General features: G+C 39.5%; 1 protein-coding gene across 4 annotated transcripts in view; it reads right to left on the reverse strand.

The window, feature by feature from the left end:
• The window catches only part of CEP55 (centrosomal protein 55), a 127,726-nt gene that overhangs the window by 73,850 nt on the left and 27,995 nt on the right, over positions 1-25,881 (reverse strand). For all 4 annotated transcript variants that reach the window (XM_029609900.1, XM_029609897.1, XM_029609898.1 and 1 more), the window contains exon 4: positions 4,019-4,078. In XM_029609900.1, coding sequence (XP_029465760.1) covers positions 4,019-4,078 — 60 coding nt within the window. The remainder of the gene's footprint in view (positions 1-4,018; positions 4,079-25,881) is intronic.

The raw sequence follows: 25,881 nt of genomic DNA on the forward strand, positions 1-25,881 counted from the left end.
TCTGGAATAGCTCCTCTAAGAAGCAGCTCTGCTGCACAACAGTATAACTAAAGTGAGCGCTCCTATCCGACAGGCTCTTAGATCCGGAGGGAACAAAGTAGTCACTAATCAGAAACAAAACCTATCCCCAGAGAATGAGGAGTCGCACCACCCCTTCCTAGGGTGCAAAACATGGATTCCAACTTCGGCACCTTAAGGGTTGCCTTTGGAAATCCAACAGCCACATCGCCCTTCTCCGAAGGGATAGGAAAGCACATGAGCCAAATCGTCCTGATCCCGTAAACCCCCTACTCTCCCATGCAAGAGTAGGGTACGGTCGTCGACCTATGAGGTTCTATTGGCAACAAAACCAGTGGCTGTTGGCTGCCTAGTTAGACAGGAATGTCCACTATGGTAATTAACCTTAGGGACACCAGTGAAAACAGTCCATTGGACCTCCGCTACCACCCCCAATCCCTCAGTTCCCCTTCTAAGGAGATTTAAAAGACGTTTGACTGATACATGAGACTCAAGGCACCAGCCCAAGCAATGAACATACAAGAGGCTGTCCTTGGAGGCTTCCCCATGAAGGGGATTCAGAGTATAAGTCGATATGGAAGGGAGACCTAAAAGGCTTACCCCTCCCCCATGGGAAGAAGAATCCCAATGGTACTTTTCCAGTTATCCATCTCAAATGTGGAGCAACTAGGAGTGTGCTCTCAGCCAAGACATGCAAGCGCACCAGTGACTGTGGTGTGTAATATGTTATGGCGGCCAGGAGGAAACGTACACTTCAGGGCAACTAGAATGGTAGTGTGCCTGTGCCTAATCCTCATCCTGCAACTACAGTAACTTGCACTTGTGCAGCAATATTCAGGCATGCTTATGGAGGGACATATGCACGCAACATCGCAGCACCTGCAGGCAAAGCCCTACAACAAGGCCTGGACTGGCCTCAAACTACTGGCACCGGTGGCTGCGCACTGTGAAAGCTACCTGTTAAACCATGTGATGTTGCCAGACAAGGAGGGCGCCTACTTTACAGGAATGACATCAACTGGATCCATGGTGATAATGCTGTCCATGGCACCCCAGCATGCCATGGTAACGACAGTGTTGACAGCATCCAGTGAATCCCATGGTGCTTGGAGGCGTAGTCACCTGGTAGTGTCAACTCTTCTTGCCGCACTCCACTGTCTAGATGAAATCTTATGGAGTCAATGCGCACAGTACTACAAGAATGCCCACAGCACACCGACTGCATTCGTTCTACTTCGCTGGGTGGTGCCTGACAGTATCGCCCTCATGGCACTCAAGGACGCCCTCAGTGCTTGCAGCTCAGGCTGCACAGCACACTAGGCCAGACATGTGACCGGCAGAGCACTTGAACAGAAGGAAAAAAAAAAAAAAGGAGAAATACTGTAAGGTAAAGATATGAAAAAATAAAAACAGAAAGGCTATTAGAAAAAACAGCTGCAGCTCCAGAAAAAAATCAAAGCATTAGTGTGAGAGGGAGAGAAAAGCTGAATACCATGACCACATGGCTCTGTGGAAAAAGACTGAGGAGCTCTGCCCAGGGGGCAGTGAGATGTCTACAGCTGCACATGCTCAGTAGAGCATGCTGTAAGCTCTAGAATCTTTAAAATCAAAGTTTAGTGACAGGCTCCATCGGATGATGTCACCTATGTATGAGGACTGCCATTCTGCTTGTCCTTGGAGAAAAAACACGTTTTATTCATGCTTGTGTACTAAACTCTGCAGAATCACAAGTAAATTTGTATTTTTCAATTTTCCTTCTCTAGTTCATGCCATTTTTCTTGGAAAGAGAAAAAAAAATGTAATTTAAAAAAGTCTAAATGCCAGAGTAGAGCAGTCTCAATTTTCCTGGCAGAATGATGAAAATAAAAGAGAAAAAATGAGCAAGCCCAGCACTGCAGATATGCAGTGCTACCATCATTCCTAACACTGAATTTCAATGCCAGGCCTGGAACAAGTCTGGCCCAGACCTAGGAGTCACTTTTGGGGGAATTCTGCATACAAATATGTAAAATTCTGCATATTTTATATTGGTTATAATATACATCAGTGTTTGAATAATTAATTTAAAATGTAATATAGAAGAGTTATTACTCAAAGATGCAGAATTCTGTACTTTCTATCTCTCTCTCTCTCCACTCCCTTATCAGACCTTTCACTCTGGAGGAATTGGAGCCTGGGGACACACACTCCACTCTCTCTCCTCTCCTTCTCCAGGCTGAATTCCTTCCACTATTTCCACCCCCTAGCCCTCCCTTCTCAGAGTTTAATGCCTCTCTCAGAGCCACCCTTAGAGGCTCCCTCTCATACATAGGCTCCCCCCTATTGCATATACACAGGCTCCTTCTCTCCAAAACACACACCCTCCTCACCCAGGTTCCCTCTCTCTGGCATACATACCCTCACAAAACTACTCTCCCCCCCCTCCACTTGCGCTCACAGGCTCCTACTTTCTCTTACTGAGCACAAACACACATACACACCCAGACATGCACCCTGCCTGCATCCTCACTCACACATACAGGATCCCATTCTCTCCCTCACATATACACTTCACAAGTATTTTGGGAAATGAATTTGACGTTCATTACGCCTTCCCACATGTATTTGCTTTGTAGAAGATTTTGTGACTGCAGATACATTACCTACCTCTGCCAGTCTACTTAGCAATAGCTTCTATGTTGGATCCAAGCAGAAAAATTCAGGACATAAGGGGGAAGCCAATATTAAAAGGTGTGCAAAGATTCAGCTTAGACCAACATTTTGTAACATCTGGACAGATGGCATCTGTTGCCCAGAGCCACCTTGTTTCCAAATTCTTTAGTAAAATGTTTTCCTTTCTATTCTTTATAGTTTTTTTTCCCCCTCAGTTCCTTCCGGCTTGTCTCTGTATACTCTCTTATGTATTGAGTCTAGCAGAGCATTAATGTATTACTTCTGTACTGTTCCTATGAAAATTCAGAACACAGATGCTTGGAAAGAAACAAACAGTGTTAAGCTAGGCAGGGATTTCATTCATAAGCTGAGTTTCTCATTCCTGAGAAAGGAAGCTCTCAGTTCTTTACTATTGGTTTCTAGACCTGCTACAGTCACAGAACAGAAAACTTCCCTTCTAAATTTAAGAAAGCTTAATACAAACCATTTGAGAAAAAAACTGGTCAAGTTTGATTTTAGTACTGAAGTTTATCATATTTGGGCCTGAAACTTGCTGATAAAGCCTACCTCACAACTTTCAACCTTTATTAGCTCCAACGTACCTCTTCAAATTACCTCCTTTTCAGATTTGGATAAATGCAGTGTTTGACCTCTTGACATCTCCTTTACACTTACCCTCTGTGGAGCAGCTGTGTAAAGTCATAGCCTCATACAGCCTTGAGTCTCAAATGTCACTGCTGGTGGTTTAAACTGTTTCACTTGGTTACTACTGTGCTCAAATCACTGTATTCATTATTACTTTCTGTAAGACTGGATAGCTCTTTCTAGTTCACAGGCAGAGTTGTGTGTGCAATTTACACTCCTTATGCTGTCCTTACATATGCAAACAATTTAAAAACCATTAAAAAAAAAAAAAAAAGCTAGCATTAGAATAGAATCACAGATATAGCCTATAAAAGCAACATCACCTAAAATACTGACCATTTATCAAGGTTTTGTTGTTGGTCAGTATTTCTGTAATACAATGCTTTAGCTCCTAAGTTTTCTTACCATTGAAACCTTTTCCTCCAAATTTTCCTGCTATAGAAATTAAGATGCAGGCTTGAAACTGCAATCTCAGTTCTATGAGACAGGCAATATTCTGTGCAACACTAACTCACCTGGAAAGCAATGCAGTTAGAATATCTGTATCAAGTATCTTTCTGCTTTATTTCCTTTTCATGCAAAGTACTCCATGCTGTGTTGCATCACAAGTTTCAATAAAAAAAGTTACAAAACAAAATGCAACAGGTAGGCCTTGGATAGCAATCCATCTTACATCTTTCAGAAAATGAATTCATATACTCACATCTTTCAGTTGCTCTCCAAGTGTATTCAGACCACTTGATCCTGTACTTGGAGAACTTCCCTGCAATTAAATCAAAAGTTTTAAGTAGAAAACAGCTAACTGATTAAGTTCATTAAAATAAATAAATAAAATGGCTAACAAACCAATTTGCAATGTATGAAAGTATTTCTACTCTAGACATCAATTAAGCTCTTACATCATTATAACTAAGACTTTAATCTCCAAATAAATCATGTCTTTGCAGGAGAAAGTTTCAATTTCTTCAAAATAGCATCCTTAAAAGTGCACGCTGGGTAAATTTTATCCACCTTCTCAACAATATTATAGTATTCACATACACATGAGGGGTTACAAAACTTATCAATACAATATCCAAATCACATAAAATGTGTCATGTATCACAACACTCCTAGCAATTCATACACATTCACTCATTAAAATCACATTAGCAGTGATAGGGCTGGCACAAATAACATTTTATCACCTGATGTCACACGAATATTTATGATCCCTGTGGTGTTCATACCACTTACAACCCTTAATGAAACAATATATAGCTATCATATAAGAGACGTTCTTACATTGCAATAAATTTTATCAATACTCTAAATGGCAACAAAAGGCAATGTCTATAAACATCACATGTTTCTTTCTATTGTATAACCACAGTTTACAACTATTATCGTACCCACATCACCTTTTCCTCTTTTTTTCTGGATTCTTTCTTCAATTCAAATCACACCGGTGTGTCTCTTCTGTTTCAGAAATGGAGCCAAAAGAATCAATCACCATGGTATCACCCCTAACAAGAGGCCCTTTGTTTCTCCATACCCGGCTTCATCAGGGGGAATATTTCACCATCAAATTCTTTCAACCAAATTGCTTATAATAGGCCCACCATAACCCCAAAGCTGGGTATCTTTAAACAACTTCAAACTCCTTAACACAGCACACCAACCAGTACACAAGGGATTATCACTGCGAATTTTCGAATGCCATCCTTCAACTGCTTTCAAACCCCGTTAAGAGACAAGCTCCTTGACACTCATACGCTCTTCCAAAATTCTGAGAATTTATTTGTGCCAGCCCTATCACTGCTAATGTGATTTTAATGAGTTAATGTGCATGAATAGGAGTGTTGTGATACATGACATTTTATGTGATTTGGATATAGTATTGATAAGTTTTGTAACCTCATATGTTGCATTTTTAGGGATTCACATACACATAAATCACATACCTGTATATGAAAAATACAAAATTTATTTATATCAAGTATCTTTTGTTAAAAGAATTACAACTTACATATTTATCAACACACACTCATACCACACATTCATACAATATACATCTTTCTACTTGCTTGTCTCAATAATATATAATTTTCTGCTTGCTGTCTCAACAGTATATTTTAATTAACAAAAAATATGTTAACACATTCATATCAATTAGAAATCATTAATAACAATTGCTCCACATTCAAGTGGTACAATCCTTATGATCTTCCTTTTCTTTCTTCTCCCATACAATTCCACTTATTTCTTTTCTTCTCCCGACAAGAGACTCCTGTTTCACCCACAGTTTCATCAAGGGAATCATTCAATTATATCTTCTAGGCAGATCACCATTTATTCAATAGAGAGTCATCCAAATTTACATCTATGATCTATTCCACAAATCTTCAATACAAAAAAGATTTTTATTATATTGTGAACCTCATTATTTAAACCACTTCCTCAGTATTAAATTAAAAAAACATTTTTGAGATCATATTCAACATATCATAGTTAAACAATTTTTAAACAAAATCACTTAAATCATAAATCACCTGGTCACACCACACCCATAATGACAACACATACTCAAAACCACTCACTTATTCTGAAGAATATAACACGCTAAAAACAATACAGCCACTTACCTCAGTATCCAATATAGCATTATTCCAGACTAAGTCAAAAACAGCATATTCTGTCTTCAATTCTGGGAAAAATTTGTATCCTCATACAACAATTACTGAATCAAGATAACAAAATATAATACATGAATACCTTGTGATCTCAATTCAACAGTACCCATACAATTACCCAGATATTTCGTTAATTACAAGAAACTCATCTCTTACTCGATTGCTTCCAACCATTTCTTCCACCATTCTCATAACGACAGCGTCCACCATCAAAACGTCGCGGCTGCGCACTTGCGCCAACCCCACCCATTAAATACCCGAATGTTACAACATCCTGCCTCCAAACGTCCAAAAACGTCATTGAAGTCACATCTACAAAAGACTGAGCCAGCAATGTCAAACACAGAATATTTGCCCCGCTACTCAAACTCGGGACACCACCAATCCCAAAATCTTCAATCCTACTGCCACAAAGAACTTATACTCTAGGATTATCCAACATACATAAAAGACAACCATATTTATTGGATCAGTATTTACTTGATTGATCTCCAGCCCTACACTGAGGGGATACAGCACCCAAGACACCTCATTAAATGTATGCACTTCACATCCTATTTTAACCCCCCCGGTTCAACCGCTCCCCAGTTGAAAATATACTGCTGTTCTTTCTGTAATAATATTAGTGAGACATTGCCTCCCCGTTTCAACTGTACATGGTTCAACACACAAAACCTCAGATCTTGTATTCTATGTCTCATCTTCTTCCAATGCTGTACTAACTGTGCATTATCCTTTTCTCTACGAATACTGCCACATTTATATTGACCTATTTGGTCCATATTATTATTCCCCTTCCTCAACACTGTAGAAGTCGTCATATCCCGCAATGACTGATTCTTCTTGAATGCAAAAATTGACCAATGCCGGTAAATAATAGCTTTAATGTCGGATGCTAAACATGAAAAAGGTAATGTGCATACCAACCTAGTTTATTCCCAGTCAATAACAGATTGTCTCGATTAGCGTATAATGCACGCTTATATGCCTTCCTAATAACCCTTCGTTTATAACCCAGTACCAAAAAACGATTAGACAATTCCTGTGCTTTAATCTTAAAGTCACTAACAGTTGTACATAAGCAATGCAACCTCAAGAACCGTCCAATAGGGATATTCTCTTTCAACCATTTTGGATGAAAACTGGTGAACTCCAAAGTAGTATTATCATCAATATCCTTCCTTTAAATTGTGGTATGCAATTTTTCTTCACATTTATATACTAACATGTCCAAAAAAGGTATCTGCTTTTGATCCATATGGAATTCAAACTTAAGATTTTCATCTAGTGAGTTTATCCACACTACAAACTCTTCCAGCCTTGCTTTAGATCCCACAAACACACATCTATAAATCTCTTCCATATAATCTCCCTCCAAAAAGGAGAGTATATGAATTTATTTTCAAAATTAGCAACATACAAACAGGCCACTGATGGGGCCAAAGACGACCCCATTGGAATACCCTTTATCTGATGAAAATATCTGCCCTCAAATTGGAAAAAAAAATACCTTTTCTTTAGCACTATAGATGACAGCTGGCCTAACAAGTGTTTCCGTCTAACTGGAATATCTAATTTATCCACCATCTCTCGAACAATTTGAAAAGCTGAATCCTGTGGTATGTTGGTATGCAAGACTGAAATGTCAGCAGTCACCAACCACCATTCTTCCTCAATCCCATCTATTTGTTCTAACATTCTAATGAAGTCTGCTGAATCCTTAATATACGAGACAATCTCCAAAACACTCTGCTGTAATAAGTGGGCCAAGTACTTTGAAATTGGTTAAAAAATGGAGCCTATCCCGAAGACAATAGGTCTACCCGGGGGAGAGGGGTAATCGAAAACTTATGTATTTTGGGTAATATATAAAATACCAGATTTACCGGAAAATTCTCATATAAGTAGTCACCCAACTTTTTCTCAATTTTAGACTTATCCGCTTGTTGGATTAATGTAAAAATCTCCAACTGTATTCCATGGATGATAGAAATTTACATCATTCGATTGTCATTAACTTCATCCACATAGGAAGATCTCCATAACCACCGTCGCTCCCTGCTTATCAGCGGCCTTTATTACAATATCCAGATCATGCTGCAACACCTGTAATGCTTGCCTCTCTTCCCAAGTGACATTAAAATACACAAATGGATTTGTTTTCTCCAGTTCCAACAACTCTCTCTGAAAATTTGATTTAAACACCACAATAAATGGGTCTTGTGGATTCGGTGGCATCCATCTTGACCGAACAAATTGTGATCCATGTATAGACCCAGTCATCTCTTCACTGCCTTTAAAAATTGCTAAATTTTTTGATCTACGAAAAAATCTGTATAATTCCACAAGTATTAAATGGATCATATCCCGCTGTTGGTACGAATGTCAGCCCTTTGTTTAATACCGATAATTTAACCTGAGATAATCCCTGGGAACAGGAACATCGGTATATAAAAACTAAAAATAAATAAGATAGATTCACTACTGTATCATTTATTACCTCATTGGATGAAGAAAGCGGTAACCTTTGTATCTGTTGCCATGTTCATTTGTGGAAACCAGTTCCTTCTCCCCCCCCCCCCCCGATTCTGAGATCTTAAAAAATACTGATCATCATCATTCAAATGGTCATCAACTACAATGTTATTATCCATTGGAGAGTTCACCAAAGGTTGAGCAAAAGATACCATTTTCTTACGTGTACCATCAACCAATTCACCTTCCTCAACTGATCAATTTTCTGAAGATGAAAACGTTTCCCCCCCTCCTCCTCCTTTTTTCTGCTTATTCAACCAAGGGTAAATATATCCCTTGGTATAATCCATTTGATCACGCATGAACATCCTCCTATTTTTGCATTCAAGAAGAATCGGTCGTTGTGGGATATGCTGACTTCTACACAGTGTTGAGGGAGGGGAATAATAGTATGGACCAAATAGGTCAATATAAATGTGGCAATTATGTGGTGTGTCCATATGTGTATGAGACTACCTCTGTCTGGATTCCATCAACTGGTTGTAATTATCTACCAGGTAGATTTGATTGTAAGACCGATCAAGTGATCTACTTGATTGTGTGCCCATGTAAACTTTTCTATATTGGTCAGACCAAGTGTTCCATTAAGGTTAGAATAAGGGAACATTTAAGCAGTATTCGTAGAGAAAAGGATAATGCACCATTAATATAGCATTGGAAGAAGTTGAGACATAGATCTGAGGTTCTGTGTGTTGAACTGTGTACAGTTGAAACGGGGAGGCAATGTCTCACTATTATTACAGAAAGAATAGCAGTATATTTTCAACTGGGCAACGGTTGAACAGGGGGGTTTAAATCAGGATGTGGAGTACATACATTTAATGAGATGTCTTGGGTGCTGTATCCCCTCAATGTAGGGCTGGAGATCAATTGAGTAAATACTGATCCAAAAAATATGGTTCTCTTTTATTTATGTTGGATAATCCTAGAGTATAAGTTCTGTGTAGCGGTAGGGTTGAGGATTTTGGGATTGGTGGTGTTCCGAGTTTGAGTAGTGGGGCAAATATTCTGTGTTTGACATTACTGGCTCAGTCTTTTGTAGATGTGTGACGTCAATGACGTTTGGAGGCAGGATGTTGTAACATTCGGTTATTTAATGGGTGGGGTGGGTGTAAGTGTGCAGCTGCAGAGTTTTGATGGTGGTTGCTGTCGTTAAGAGAATGTTGGAAGAAATAGTTGGAAGCAATCGAGTAAGTTGAGTTTCTTGTGATTAATAAAATATCTGGGTAATTGTTTGGGTACTGTTGAATTGAGATATCACAAGGTATTCATGTATTATGTTTTGTTCTCTTGATTCAGTGATTGTTGTCTGAGGATAAAATTTTTCCTAGAATTGAAGACAGAGTATGCTGTTTTTGACTATTAGTCTGGAATAATGCTATAATGGATACTGAGGTAAGTGGCTGTATTGTTTTTAGTGTGTTATATTCTTCGGAATAAGCGAGTGGTTTTGAGTATGTGATGTCGTTCCGGGTGTGGTGTGACCAGGTGATTTATGATTTAAGTGATTTTGGGTAAAAAAAAAAGTGGTTTAAATAACGAGAGGTGCACAATATAATAAAAATCTTTTTTTTGTATTGAAGATTTGTGGAATAGATCAGTAGATGTAAGTTTGGATGACTCCCTATTGAATAGAAGATATAATTGAATGAATCCCCTTATGAAACAGGAGTCTTGTTGGGAGAAGAAAAGAAATAAGTGGAATTGTATGGGAGAAAAAAAAATTAAGATAAGGATTGTACCACTTGGATGTGGAAGAATTGTTAATGATTTCGAATTGATGGGAATGTTTTAACATTTTGTTAATTAAAATATACTGTTGAGACAGGCAAGCAGAAAATTATATATTATTGAGACAAGCAAGTAGAAAGATGTATATTGTATTGTATGAATGTGTGGTATGAGTGTGTTTTGATAAATATGAAAGTTGTAAAGCTTTTAACAAAAGATATTTGATATAAATACATTTTGTATTATTCATATATACAGGTATATGATATATGTTGTTCATGAATTATAGTACCTAAGGTTGACCCTATGATATATATGTATCCTTAAAAGTGCACCTTGTGAGTAATGCCCAGTTTTTCAAAGGTACATATAAAAGCAGCAGCAATGCTCATCTTATCAGTTAAAAATGGATAAATTATGACTTATCTGCTAAGTTTTTTCCTTTCCTTCTGCTCACCAGTCAAGAAAATGTGGATATGTCTCTAGTTACGTGGAGGCAGAATTTTTCTCTCTCATATCATCCCTAGAATCATGTGTGCCAGTATGTTACTTTCAGAGCTAACTAGAGTATTATTGGGCCAAACATAGAGACTAGATATTATATAATTTCTTTATTTTTTTAACCCTATTCATGAAAATAAATGGCATATGCATGAAAAATAAATGCCTATATGAAACCTTTTTGTAAATAAACTATTTCTAACAAAACATTGCAGTGTTTGAGCAGAAAACTATTAACTATAATTCTTAGATTACTTTTGTAAATTAAAGAAAAAAAATATCAATTTGGGAGGGCTTCTTGACTGGTATGAAGTAAAAAAACTAAACTAACAGGTAAATCAATCTCTCTTTCCTTGTCCCTTTGCCCAGTCAAGAACACTTGGGATAATCTGAAAGGATCCTCGCGTATCAGGAATACCAGTTGGCGACTCCATGGTCAAAATATCACTATTTGCGGATGATATTTTCACTGTCCGTGAATCCCACTGCTCATTGACGGCAATAAAAGATAGATTGTGTTGGGGGGTGGATCCAAGATGGCCATGTGAGAGGATGCTATTCTCGCTGCTCTGCAATTTCCTCAAGATTTACTTCCCGCTATGTTTTCCTTTTGACTTTATTGCTATGCCACACAAGAGGAAGGGGAAGGTTAGGGTTTTCTGTCTGAACCTAACCTCCCCACGGACCAGTGATGTATCACAGAGTTTGCGACCCCCACTACGTAGTTGAGGGCTTCTACCCCTGCTGGTGAAGCAGAGAAAGGAGTTCTGTTTTCTCCTGAGGAGATATCTTTGAGCCCTCCCAACCCACAACAGCTGATGGCTTCTCCCCTAGGCGACGTCATCAGAGCTGAGGCTCAGAGAGAAGACTCAACTAGAAAGCTTCAGTCGGATGGAGCTGCTGGCGTTTTGCCAGAACGGGTACTGACCTTTACTCCAGCCCAGAGATTGAAGGCCCCCGTGGGGAGTGCTGGAGAGAGCACAGATGTCCTCCCAGTTACAACTAATGGGAGTGCTTGTGCTGTGGGAAGTGGAATAACGGAACAATTACCCCAGGAGATTTTGAGACCGGTTGTTACTTTAGAATCCCTTTGGGATTTAATAGTAAGTACGTCCTCTACTTTTAAAGAGCAGACCCGACGTTTGGATACTGTGTCACTGAAATTGGATATGGCTGCCCAAGATCAACAAATTTTGCAAGATCATTTGTCTTTTATCCAGAAATTGGAAGAAGAAGTTAAAAACTTACAAAGTTACTAATGCTGCAATTATTCAGGAGCACCTGGCCTCTGTTAGGAGGCTGGAATTTCTGGAAAACGCTCTACGACATCTGAACTTGCGGCTGCTCAATTTCCCAAAGGTTCTTGGTGAACTGCCTCTTATTACCTTTAAAAAATATCTAGTTGAGATATTAAAGATTCCTTTGAATATGGTTCCAGCTACCAAGAAGATAGTGTTCTCTCAGAAGCAAGTTCTGCCACGGTCCAATAATGAAGGGAAATTCTCCAATTTCTCTGAATATCTAGAAAATTCCTCTAAAGAAATTATTGTAAGGTCAATGTTGTTAGTTTCTTTTTTTTTCTGAAGATTTAAGCCTTGTTATGCATTATTACTTTAAAAATATAAAATATTTCCTTTCTGGGTGGTATGATTTGTATCTATCCAGACTTAGCTAGGCCTACCCAGATGCGCCGGAAGGCTTTTTTGAATATGAAACCTGAAGTTCCTTCTCTTGGAGCAAGTTTTCTTTTGAGGTATCCATGTAAATGCATAGTCAAATTACAGGATAATACTTATATTGAGTTCTTAAATGTTAGGCTAATTGTATCTGCTATTAATCTTTAGCACTAGTGGGTCATAATTGGGTAGTTAATGTGGGGATGTTCTCACGCTGCAGTTTTCTTTTATTATATAGTTTCATTGATCTCCTTTATTTTTATTCCTTCCCCCAGATTACCTCTATGATGGGAGTTTGTAATATGTTTCTGTAATGGTTAATTGCCTGATTTATATTGCCTTAAATTGTACACTCTGAAAATTTTCTTAACAAAGTATTACTTTGTGGCTTTAATAAGCTTAAAGAAAATAGAAAAAAAAATATAGATTGAAACCTAAAAACTATGCTAAATTCTCCCAAAGTGAATATGGAAAAATCTGAAATTCTAAAGATCACCTGTAATATAGAGTTGTCTATTTATATAAGAGCTAAACACCCCCTTCAAATGGGCTGCGGGAAAAATTAAATATTTAGGAATAAATCTAGGCCACCACCCAGACTCTCTCTTTGGGCTGAATTATTCTCCTCTGGAGGGACAGCTTTGGCAAGATATGGAGAAGTGGGAAAGGTTACACTCTCCTGGCTTGGAAGGATCTCCCTTATAAAGATGAATATTCTCCCCAGTTTCTCTCTTTCAGACTCTGCCCATTCATATACCCTGTGCTTTGTTAAAAACACTTGCAGTGGAAAATTTTAGGTTTTATATGGAACAGACGGCCCCCTAGAATACAACGTAGCTTTATGTGTGCTTCAAAACAAGAGGAAAGAGGGTTTGGAGTTCCAAATCTGGAATGGTATTATGTAGCGGCCCAACTCCGACAAATGACCAGCTGGCATAATGTTCAATGCCCCAAGATGTGGGTATCGGTGGAACAAAGCGTGGTAGCCCCGATACCGTTGGTCGCTACTCTTTGGCAACCTAGACCCACCTGGCGAAATAGCCTCCAGATGCTTCCTACCATTCATAATACTTTAAATATCTGGAGAAAATGGAGCAAAGGCTTAGTGGGAACTCGTCGATATTTTAGGCTTTCCCACCTTTTTCATAACCCGACTTTTCTCCCAAGCTTGTCCTTAGCAGCGTTTACACCCTGAACAGACAGAGGCATAACTCTTGTAGACCATAAATGGGAGGGCGACCATGTGCTTCCTTTTGCACAACTGGAAGCCTGATATTTACTCCCAAACTCTGAATTCCTTTCTTACTAAAAATTGTTCATTTCCTCTTAAGCAAACAGGTTAAATTGCATTTCCTGCAACGTAAAACTATTTTTGAAACCTTCTATGCTGGAGGGAAAGACATCAAGGTTTTAATTTCCAAATTGTATAACCTATTGCATCTCCCCATTAAAGCTAAACTCAAAACACTTTCAAATTTGGGAAAGAGACCTAGGGGGAAAACTAGTCAGAGGAAGATTGGGATTTCATTCTTTTAGGCATTCGTAAAGCTTCCGTTTCCTCTGTCAATGTAGAAAATGGCTATAAGCTGCTCTACCGCTGGTATCTCACCCTGGACAGACTAAGTCAAATGTTTGCAACTATTACTAACTTGTGCTGGTGGGGGTTGTGCTTTAGTGGGATCTTTTATACATACTTGGTAGAAGTATCCTCTTATTCAGCAGTACTGGGAAGGGATTACAGCTCTAGCTTCTGCTATTCTTGGCTCCTCTAAGCATAGAAGCCTCCATGGCCTTTTTGAACTTACCATCAGTAGGTATAGCAACACCTGCCTGCCAACTCCTTTTGCAGATGTGTGTGGCCTCTAGGATTGAAATAATGGTCCAGTGGCGAAAGCCATAAGCTACAGCGACCTCCAGAGTGCTTAGTAGACTTGATAGAGAGTGTGCACTATGAGTAAGCTTACTGCTGTACGAAGAGACACTATGATCAAGTTTCATGCCATCTGGGATATATATTTGGACTGGAGAAAGACCACCCAGAGAGAACCTTTATAACTCTGTAACTGAGTGAGAACATGCTCATAAGGTTATAATGCAAGCATCGGTATATTAAAAGAATTTAAATAAATAAATAAATGTCTATATTTAACTTGACTGGATGTCTTTTGTGAAATGAGCAGTCAATGGATATATGTCAGAAATTAGGATTAGGCCTATTTGGGGGATGGGAAACTAAAAAAAAAAAAAAAAAGCCACAACTCTGTCATTGTATACATTTTATTCTGTTGTCCAGTATATACATGGCCATTACAACAAATAAAAGAATATAAAAAAACAAACCAAAAACCCACACATGGGACGTAACAGAGCCCAAGTATTATGGATGGGTAGATTGAATACTTGCTCTTTAAACTGCTGCACCAAAGGATGCGTCTTGTTTGGCAAGCACATCCAATCCATGTCTTATAAATTGATTTAGGCTCGTCCATGACACAACCTTGCTTATATTAATTGGTTTTACTGCACCTACCTCTGCCCATGAAGTAGCTTGCGTTCTAACTGAACTGGCTTTTAGAACCTTTGGTATTTCCCTTCCACGTACTAAATATGCCGATGAAATAGTTTCCTTAATCCACCTTGCTAAAGTGACCTTGGTGGCAGCCATTCCTTTCATTGGACCCTCCAAATAAAAACAAAATTTTATGCGAATCTAAATCCCTTTGTGAAGCTTATACATTCCTGAAGACATCTTAACACTGAGGAGATGAAGCGGCCTCAAAGATCCCTTACAGTCATACTTTAAGAATGCAGAGACTACCTTTGGTAAGAAGGATGGTACTGGTCTAGGTATTATATCCTTAGTAAATCTTAGAAATAGAGGGTGACAAAAAAAAAAAAAAAAAAAAAAAGATTGTAACTCATTCTTACAGAGTTTATTGTAACTAGAAAGACAGTTTTTATAAGTCAAATCCTTAAGGATATCTTGGCGTAAAGATTCAAATGGAGCTTAACAAAACCGTTAATACTAGATTTGAACTCCCTTGAGGACAATCTGGCCTATGTAGAAGGTGTAAACATATGACTCCTTGTAAAAATCATATTATATCCTTATGAGAAGCCAGAGTTCATCCTTTAATTTCCCCTCACTAGGAGGAAAGCTCTAACTGTACCTTTAGTGAATTTAAGCTAATCCCTTTTACAAAAAAAAAAAAAAAAAAAAAAAAAGTATGATTTGTGAACACCATGTCAAAACAACCTACTTCCTTACAATAAACCCTGAAACAAAGCGGTCCTTTGGCCAACTTTGAGCTAGGGTGTTTATAGCTGTACTGCCATGATCTCTTTTCCTGCTGTAAAACATTACAGCCTTTGTACTGACTTGTTGCCATTAAAGCTACTTGAGGCTTTCCCCTTCTTTGCACTAACTTCTGAAGAGCCCAGTGGCTGTTCCCATTCTCCTGGATCTGTTAAATGTCGGCTTAAGAAGTCCGCCTGCAATGTGACAAGCGGAGATCTGTGGAAGATTGTTTTCTGCCAAAAAAAATGCCACCTCATTTGCCAAGCTCCAATTGTGTGCCTCCTGTTTACTGATGTAAGTCATTGCTGTCATTTTGTCACTTAATATGAAAACTGCTTTTCCCTAGACTAGGAATTGGAACTCAGATAATGCCAGTCTTATTGCTCTCACTTCCAAGAGGTTTATTGAAAAAACAGTTTCTTCCAGAGACCATTTTCCCTGAGTGTAATGATCCTTGCATGTGCCTCCCCCTCCAATTTGATAGGCTGGTATCTGTGATTATGAACATCCACTTCAAGGTCTCTAATGGTGTACCCTTCTCTGGATTGTGAATGTTGGTTCAAACTAGACTTTTCCTTACATCCTCTGGTACTGGAAGTCGAATCTGGTATACTTAGGATTGTGCCTTCTATTGCAATCGCAACTCCCATTGAAGCAGGCACACGTGAGCTCTTGCCCATGGAATTACATCTATTGTTGAAGTCATTGTGTCTAGCATTTGCAGTAATTTCATGCTGACGGTGTATCCTCTTGGAAAAACATTGTCTGACTTACAGTCTTTAGTATTCTTTTTTTGCGTCAAAATGCGCCAATTTTTGTGGAGTTAAAAATTGCCCTTTTCAAAATTGATTATCCATACCAAGGTTTTGAGAAGAGAGACTACTGAAGCCTGTAGCAACCAAACTCCCGGAATGTATCTCTCTCCTCTGATTAACTAGTTGTCGAGATATGGGTGCAGCATTATTTAAATATCTGTTGACTCCCTTCAAATCCAATTCTGGACAGAAAGAACCATCATTTTTGGAGATCAAAGTAAATTGAACAACAACTTTCATTCTTCGTGATAAGGTAATGGGCAAATTGCATGCAGTTTTAGCAATTTTTGCAGAGTTTTCTATATTACTTGTAACTTTTCTGGGGATCCCACTGGGATGTCATGAAGTGGGCCACTACAGGGAATAAGAATTGCGGGGAATAACCATTACGGATGTCCAGAATCCATTGTTTAGATATTATCTAGATTCACTCCTTGGTAAACCTTTGAAGACTGTTGCCAATCAGTGACTCCAAAGAGTGAATTCACCGGTTCCCATTGCGTAAGCAGTTTTGAAGCTTAAGGTCAAGGGTCACTCGTACACGCTCTAGCTCCTTGAAAATAATATGAAGATCCTTTAGTTCAAGGATTGTTGAGAAGGGCAAAATACCCAATGGAATTTTATATCATCTCCAAAAAGGCTACGCCCTTAATACGAGCAGAAAGAATTTGTCTATTTTCTGGTAATTTATGAATTTTTGATTCCTCAAAATTTTTTATCTAATTCCTCGTCAAATAGTAGCTTGCCTCTAAAAGGAAGTCTACTCAGAAATGATTTAGAACAGATGACAAATTAGGGGGACAAGATGGCGGCATAGTCTGATCACGGAATGTCTCTTGCTGCAGTTTGTTTTTTTCCTTTGAGATTACCGAGCCATGCCGGCCAAAAGAAAAGTGAAAATAAGGGTTTACCCCACCGAACCCTTACCTCCCCTGATGCAGCTCGATATTGATCGTTTCCTGACCCAGCCAGACTTCGAGGGAGCCGGTGATACCACTGGGAGTCCCCGTGAAAGTGAGTGGGGCTATCCCTTGGAGGAGGCGTCCCTCAGCCCCGACCTGCATCTGGCATAGCGTGACCCCGACGGAGACTCAGGCCAGTCGCTCCCCAATGACGCGGTCGGAGCGAAAGGGCAGGAGGGGGCTGTTTGTAGAGCAGTGCTGGAGGTGGGGAGTTCCTCAGTCGTCTGAGAGGTGGCTACCTGTGGCAATGGAAGAGTTGAGACTGGCTCTCTGGGTGATCTACAGAGGAAGGAGAAAGTGGAGGAATCTCTGAATGAAAATCAGGAGCCAACAACCTCCAGACTACAAGATGAATCTATGTGTATTCCACCGAGGCCGGAGACTGTAACCGTCGAGGCAATTTGGGACTTGGTGGCTGGATTCGGATCCTCTTTGAACAGAGGAAAACAAAATAGACTCTCTCTTATAACCTCCAACAAAAGGTGCTTGGCGTACAAGAACAGGGAGGCTGAAAATAAAATTCAGTCTCTCCAAACCCTAAATGTGACAATTAAGGATCAACTAGTCTGCTCAAGATGCCTAGATATTCTGGAAAATAATATCAGACATTTGAATGTTAGGATATTAAATTTTCCTAAAGTTGCTGGGGAGACACCATTTACCACACTGAAAAGATTTCTAACAGAAGCACTTGAAATTTCTCAGGACAATATTCCCTCTATAAACACTTGTTACTTTTTGAATAAGAGAGCTTCTGGTATAGGTTTGGTTCCTATTGCAATCCCAACTAATATAACAAGTTTCTTAGAAAATTCTAGTTTGGAAGTATTGGAGAGAAATACACTACTGGTATTGTTTTTTGCTACACAAGACAAATGTAATGAGGTTTTTTTTCAGGAAATTTCCAGTGCAATTTAATGGGTAACCAGTCAGAATGTACCCTGACTTGGCTCCCGTGACAAGGATAAGGAGGAAAGAATTTTTAACATTACGTTAAAATGTAACCTCACTAGGATTTTCTTTTATGCTTCGATATCCCTGCAGATGTGTCTTAAAGAGAGGGGAAGAGGTTTTTGTTTTCTTTCAAGTAGATCAACTACACCAATTTGTAGAGGCCCATATGCCAACTACCTCATCCCCTCTGCCTCAAAATAGTCATAAAATACATTATGATTCTGGCTGAAAACTATGTTATTGCCCTATCATTTCGATGTTTCTTTTTGATTTCTCCTTTTTGATATTGCTGTCCCCTCATTGGCTTTTTTTTCTCTATGTATATTTGAAGTTGAAAGTACAAATTGAGAATTTTTACTTTTTCTTTTGTTATTTCTAATAGTAAAATTTGATTTCTGTATGAAGTAAATACTTTAGTGACTATTATGGCTATGTATTTATTTATTTATTTAACACTTTTCTATACCGACCTTCATGGTAGGGACCATATCAGGTCGGTTTACATCAAAAAGGGGGAACTGTAACGAAACCGTAGGTAACAGGAAGAACAAAGTTACATTCAACAAGGGAGGTAAACTTGGAAGCAAAGATTGCTGGAAAGAAAAAGACTAAGGAACGAAGTGCTTAGGATAATGATAACAACTGTTTTAAGAGTCAGGGTATGTATGAAATGCACCTTTCCAATTTGTAAACTTGAAAACGATAAAGAATTTAAAAAAAAACAAAAAAAAAAATCAGATATATTGGCTGCCCAACTACGAAACCATAATAGTCTTCTTGCTCTGACAGTGCTGCTAATCTAATGATATTATATAGACTATCCGATTGCTAAGATGGAATCAGCCACAGCTGCTAACTGCTGAATCAAAGTAATGCTCTGGAAACATAACAAACATATAGCAGCTTGAAGTGAGGAGCTTGTAGCAAAGAGATTACATAAAGACATAAGAACATAAGATATGCCATACTGAGTCACACCAAAGGTCCATCAAATCCAGTATCCTGACTCCAACAGTGGCCAGTCCAGGTCACAGGTACCAAAACATTAAATAGATCCTATGATACTGACGACAAGCAGTGGGGTATTCCCTAATAGTTTATGGACTTCTCCAAGAAATTATCCAAACCTTTTTTAAACCCAGGTATACTGACTGCCTTAACCACAACCTCTGCCAGCAAATTCCAGAGCTTAAATTGTGCATTGAGTGAAAAAAACTCTCTGATTTGGTTTAAACGTGCTTCTTGCTAACTTCATGGAATGCCCCCTAGTTCTTGTCCGAAGGAGTAAATTACCATTTTACATTTACCCATTTCAAGTTCTTTCATGATTTGGTAGATCTTTATCATATCCCCACCCTCAGCTGTCTTCAAGCTAAACAGCCTTAACCTCTTTAACCTTTTCTCATAGGGGAGCCGTTCCATGCCCTTTATCATTTTGGTCGATCTTCTCTGTACTTTCTCCAGCACAACTATATCTTTTTTTTTTTTTTTAGATGCGGCAATCAGAATTGCACACAGTATTCACGGTGCAGTTTAACCAGTGAGCAATATAGAAGCATTGTATCTTCCATTTTATTTGCTATTCACTTCCTAATATTTCGTTTGCTTTTTGACCACCAGTGCACACTAAGCAGACTATTTCAATGATGTATAAACTGACACCCAGATCTTTTTCTTGGGTGGTAACTTCTAAAACGGAAAACAACAGTGTAGCCACAGCATGAGTTATTTTTCCCCATATGCATTACCTTGCACTTGTCTATGTTATATTTCATCTGCCATATAGACACTCAACCTTAAGGTTCTCCTGCAGTTTATCACAATCCGCTCGTGATTTAAACTACTCTGAATAATTGTGTCATTTGCAAATTTGATCACCTCACTCATCTTACCTTTTTCCAGATCATTTATAAATATATTAAAAAGCACTAGTCCAAGTACAGATCCCTGAGACACTCCATTGTTCGTTTTCCCCACTGTGAAAACAGACCATTTAATCTTGTCTTTAGTACTAACTTGCTTTTCCAATTCTTGTGTAATCCTTAGGGCAGCTCCTCCCTCCAAAGGGATCATGGTCCTCTTAGAAACTGCCAAAACCATTGCATCCACCTTAGGCAGATGGGGGGAAAAAAAAAATGAGTGTCTTGGGTTTGTGGTGGTAGAGGATACAAATGAATGAAAATCCTGGGACATCTATAGCCTGCCTCTGGCAAATTCCACTCAGAATAAATCATGTCTTCAATTTCTAAATGTAATGGATTAACACCTTAATCTTGAATCCCAAAGAGGAGTTGCTTCCCTTTTTCTCCTGTTAACCTTAAGGCACCTGAGAGATCAAGCTAGTCATTTCTTTATGAAAGCGCCAAACTGAACTTTCTTCATCTTCCGACTGCTGGTCTGCTTCCTCAAATGAATCATTAAAGACTCAGATACTTTCCTCATCTATTGACACAGGAATAGAATCAGCTATGGCAGTGCAAACACTAGGATCTTCAGATACTGCCCTCTTTTAACCTGGATTATTAGCAGCTATTGTTACCTTGGACTGAGCAGACAATTGATCCGGATCAGAGTGTAGGGCATGAAAGGCTTGATCAAGAAATTTAAAACATTCCGGAGTAGAAGCAGATTATATGCCAAACTCGTCATCCTGAGTGATATAAGATTTTAAAATGCCTTCAGGTGATAAAACGCAGAGGTTGTAACAGACTTTAAAAGCTTTCTCCTCTAGCTCCCATGAAGTTTCATGATGGGATGGCTGCCGCATCCTTAGCAACTGCTGAGCCGCTGGGCTCAGTTTCTCTGCATGGAGGTATTGTCAATGCCTTCTTTTCATGAGAATTTTTTTTTTTTTTAATGTGCCAATTCTGAGGAGGCCTTTAGCAGCTCTGACACGGTCTGCTTTGAGCTCCATGGCACTTCCATTTTCTGCAACCAATTCAACTGTCTTCGCCCAAAAATAGAAAGTAAAAACCGTTGGAGAGAGGAAATTGCCAGTGATTCTCCAGACTGTGTAATTATATAATTTACCACTAGTTTGGAGAAGTTATGCTGAAATATGCTGCATTTTGTCAGAGATCAGATATGTGATCGTGTTTTTTCAATCTACCCCCCCCCCCAAAAAAAAACAAAAACGGGGTAGTAGAGAGCTGATTACATTCTGAAAGGTTCACCACACTACAAGGAGATCTGATTCACAAGTGCATGGCCAAATCTCTCAGTAACTCTGAAGCAGCACTATAGAGGCCGAGGTCACTGCAGGGGTATATCTAGTGTGATGTCAGCTTTGAAATCTGACGACTCCTCCATCTGATAGCAGAGGAGCACAGAACCCATTGGACCCGAGTCCATCTGGCTACATGCTAGGAAAAGAGCAGATACTGACATGACAAAAAAAAAAGTAGTATTTTGTAAAGAAAAGGTTGAGAATCTTGACCTCCTGTCAGTGACTGGAGGCAGAGAACACTAGCACATAGGATTCAAGACAAAGTAGGTGTGATGCAGAAGAAAAAAAAACAAACCACCCACTGCCTCCTTGCATCCAGAATAAACATATCCACATGTTCTTGACTGGGGGTCAGAAGAACAAGGAAGTTACCATTTAGTCAATACTGACCACCTACAGTGAGTAGCAAGAATAATCACAAATTCCTACAGGCCACCGGTTCTGACAAGTTCAGATTAACTATACTACAAATTACATCACATGAATAACCCAGTCGTATTCAGTCATTCTATGGGAGGTTGTTTACAGTAAGGCACTATTCTAAATAGGTCTGGTTCTTAGCAGTTGCTCCACATTCAAAACTAATGAATCAAATAAAGTATATAGCTGGAAGATTAGCAATTAGAACATCATAATACAGTGTACACATCTTTTTACTCTTAATTTAACAAGCTTAGAGCACAAAAGGTATGCTCATAGATTAGTGCTCCTCTAGGCAAATCCCATCTTTTTCAAGGCATTAGCTATTACTCCAATGCAAAGAGATGGTAGGTTTAAAAAAAATGCTCTCTTAAATGCAAGAAATGTAATTCCTAGTCAGAGGTAGAGTCATTTAGTGTTTGTCTATAGCAGGAGTGGCTAACTCTGGTTCTCAGCACAAACAGGCAGTGCATGTAAATCTCTCATATGCATATTCATTATGGATAGCCTGAAAATCTGGTTTGTTGGTGGCTCTCAAGGACCAGAGTTGGCCACCCCGGACTATAGGGTGGAATTTGGAGTTTCAGGTGCACAGATCCTGTACTCTGAATTTATGTGCAGAAAACTGTGTGCATAGTTTTAGGTTACTGCACTTGTTTGGTTTTTTTTTAAAGTCTTGATACCTTAACATACCATTAGCTTACTACGAAAGCACCTTCAAAGCGGCTTTATAGTCCATCTTAAAACATATCTTCAATTTCCTTTCTATTCTGTGCAGCTGTAAGATTCCTGTGATGGACAAGAGCCATACTAAGGGTCCTGAAGAGGCATGTGCTTTTTACTCATCTTAAGCAATTTAAGATAAGAAAAATAGACTGATATTTTGGTAGAACCCCCCTACAATTTCAACAGCAGAAAATACTCTGACAAAAAAGGATATTGTGTAATTTGTGAAACGGGTAAATTCCATGCTTGGATTACTTCCCAGCAGCTCGAAGTATTAGGATACTATGATGACCTGTGTTGTATGTAGAGGGCTGCTGCAGGACTGTCTGGAACACCCTCTAGTGGTTAGAGGCATCACTAGCAGCTAATGATAGCTCAAGGATTTGCAGGGCTTAGCAAGAGTTTTTGGTTGCACTGATCTAGGGGGATGAACTATATTCAAGATCACTTCTAGTATTGGTCAAAATATTTCTTCATTGTGATGCCACACTGGTTTTAAAACCAATTCGTGAGTTCCTGGGAAGTATGTGCTCAAAAAAGGTTCATGAAAAATGTATAAAGAAGCACCATTAAGTGTGCTGTAGCTGAAAAATGAAAAATACATATCTGGTCACATTAGTCTGGCTGCTGCTTATATAGTTATATTGGTAGTTGTAATTTTTGTGTGGCTTATTACATTATTTTGTTGAACAGTACAGGGTGTCAGTTTTTTCTAGTAATATTTTAACAGCACACAAGACAACATGACTGTGTGCAGACAACATGTATCAGGGACCATTTTTAACATGAAAACAATACAAGCTATAATGGCTCAGCAATAATAAAAAGCATTTTAAGAGCTTTGGCAATAAGCCTACCAGACACGCACATCTTGCAACCATGCCTATCCCTTCTCCTAAACTTTACAAACTAACATCCACGAGAGCCCGTGCACTATCGATAGCCGGGCCGACCCTTTGGAACACAATGCCAGTTGAATTACGGCAAGAGGAATGCCTTAAATCGTTCAAGCGGAAGCTCAAGACCTGGCTCTTTGCCAAAGCATACACCTAATTTCCCCCCTTCCTCTCCACTGCCCCCTCTACTGTCCCTCTCTCCCCTCACCTCGCCCCTATCCTACCTTTCTCCCCCCTCCTTTCGTTCTCCCCCCTCTGCTCGCCATTCCCCTCTCTCTTCCTAGCATTCCTAAATTTCATATCTCTTAGTGTCTCCACTTTGTACATATGTATATAACTGCAATTCCTGTTTATTATTTAATGCAAATTATCCCATGTTATCTCACACCCTCTTTTAATCCCATGTTAACATGTTTTATTTGTTCAATGTAAAGCGCCATGCCTGGCGTCTGTTTGCGTTACACTGTGAACCGATGTGATATCCTGGATGAATGTCGGTATATAAAAATTTTAAATAAATAAATAAATAAATAAAAGGGCCAATGTGACAAGCATTTTCTGAAGGTTAGGGATCTGTTTCTGGGGGGGGAAAAAAAAAAAAAAAAAAAAAGTTTGCTCCATCTGCAAGTAAGCTCATCATAGCAAACTTTCTCACTACATGTTATGCATATTCCTGGCTGTGACAATGCACGATGGCAGCAGGCACCATTATTTAAAGGAGCCAGAAGGTTTGGTAAGAAAAAAAATTCCCTCCATGCAACAAATCCCTGGTGATCCAGAGGGATGCTGACTTCCCCTTCCCCCCATTGCAGTACCCCTCCTACCTCTAAGCCCTACCTTCTTTTGAAACCTCAAATACACTGAGTGGAGGTCCCTGCCACTCTAAGCATACTCCATAAATTATGGTTCTTCTGTGGGCAGGAGCAATCTCACACCTGCCTTGTCAGCGCCACCTTGGAAAGTGGCACCTATTGCTGACTCCAGGTGCACCTTGCCCCCATGACTTCTACAGGAGCCAATTTCAAAGATGGCACTGATTGGGTAGGAGTGGAGATCGCTGCTGGCCCCATGGACCATTTTTCAAAAATGGAGAAATTACTTACTTGATAATTTCGTTTTCTTTAGTGAAGACAGATGGACTCAGGATCAATGGGTATTGTGCTTTTCTGCTAGCAGATGGGAGACAAGTCAGATTTCAAAGCTGACGTCACTCTAGATATACCCCTGCAGCAACCTCAGCTCTTCAGTATTCTCTTCGAAAAGCCATTGTGGATATATCTTTGCTTAAATAACTTCATTAAACTTGAGTAAAACTTGAACTGGTTCAACTAATTTCCAAACTGGAAACCGCCAGTGCACTCAACCAATTAACGCAGACACCGGACAAACTGTGGGTGTCTTGAACTAGGGGTAGGCTGCAGCTTACCCGTATTTGTTTAGTCTCGAGGTTTATCAGAGGTTCTCCTTTTCCGGGGCAGCCGTGGGTGGGATGCTGAGTCCATCTGTCTACACTAAGGAAAACGAAATTATCAGGTAAGTAATTTCTCCATTTCCTAGCTTGTAGCCAGATGGACTCAGGACCAATGGGACGTACAAAAGCTACTCCTAGTCAGGGCGGGAGGCTACCCGTGGCCCACTTAATACTGCCCTTGCAAAGGCTGCGTCTTCCCGGGCCTGAACATCCAGGCGGTAGAACCTGGAGAAGGTATGTATGGAGGAACATGTCGCTGCCTGACAGCAGCTTGGTTTCTGCCCAGGAGACTGCCTGGGCCCTCGTAGAATGATGTTTAACCTGTAGAGGTAAGGGCTTTCCTGCCTCTATGTAGGCTGCCTTGATTACTTCTTTGATCCAGCGGGCTATGGTCGCCTGCAAGGCCGCTTCTTGTTTCTTCCTGCAGTGAAGAACAAATAAGGGATCCATTTTGCGCACCAGTTCCGATCTTTCCAGGTATCATACCAGGAGTCTGCAGACATTCAGGTGGATAAGAAGGTGTGAGTCTTCAGAGTCCTTATGTTCATCCGGAGCTGGTAGCGAGATGGTTTGGTTCAAGTGAAACCACTTTTGGAAGGAAGGAGGGGAAAGTGCGCAGTTGTATGGTTCCAGGTGTGAACTTGAGGAATGGTTCCCGACAGGATACAGCCTGTAGTTCGGAG

Source organism: Rhinatrema bivittatum, chromosome 7, assembly GCF_901001135.1.
Source record: "Rhinatrema bivittatum chromosome 7, aRhiBiv1.1, whole genome shotgun sequence".
NCBI classification, from domain to species: Eukaryota; Metazoa; Chordata; class Amphibia; order Gymnophiona; family Rhinatrematidae; genus Rhinatrema; species Rhinatrema bivittatum.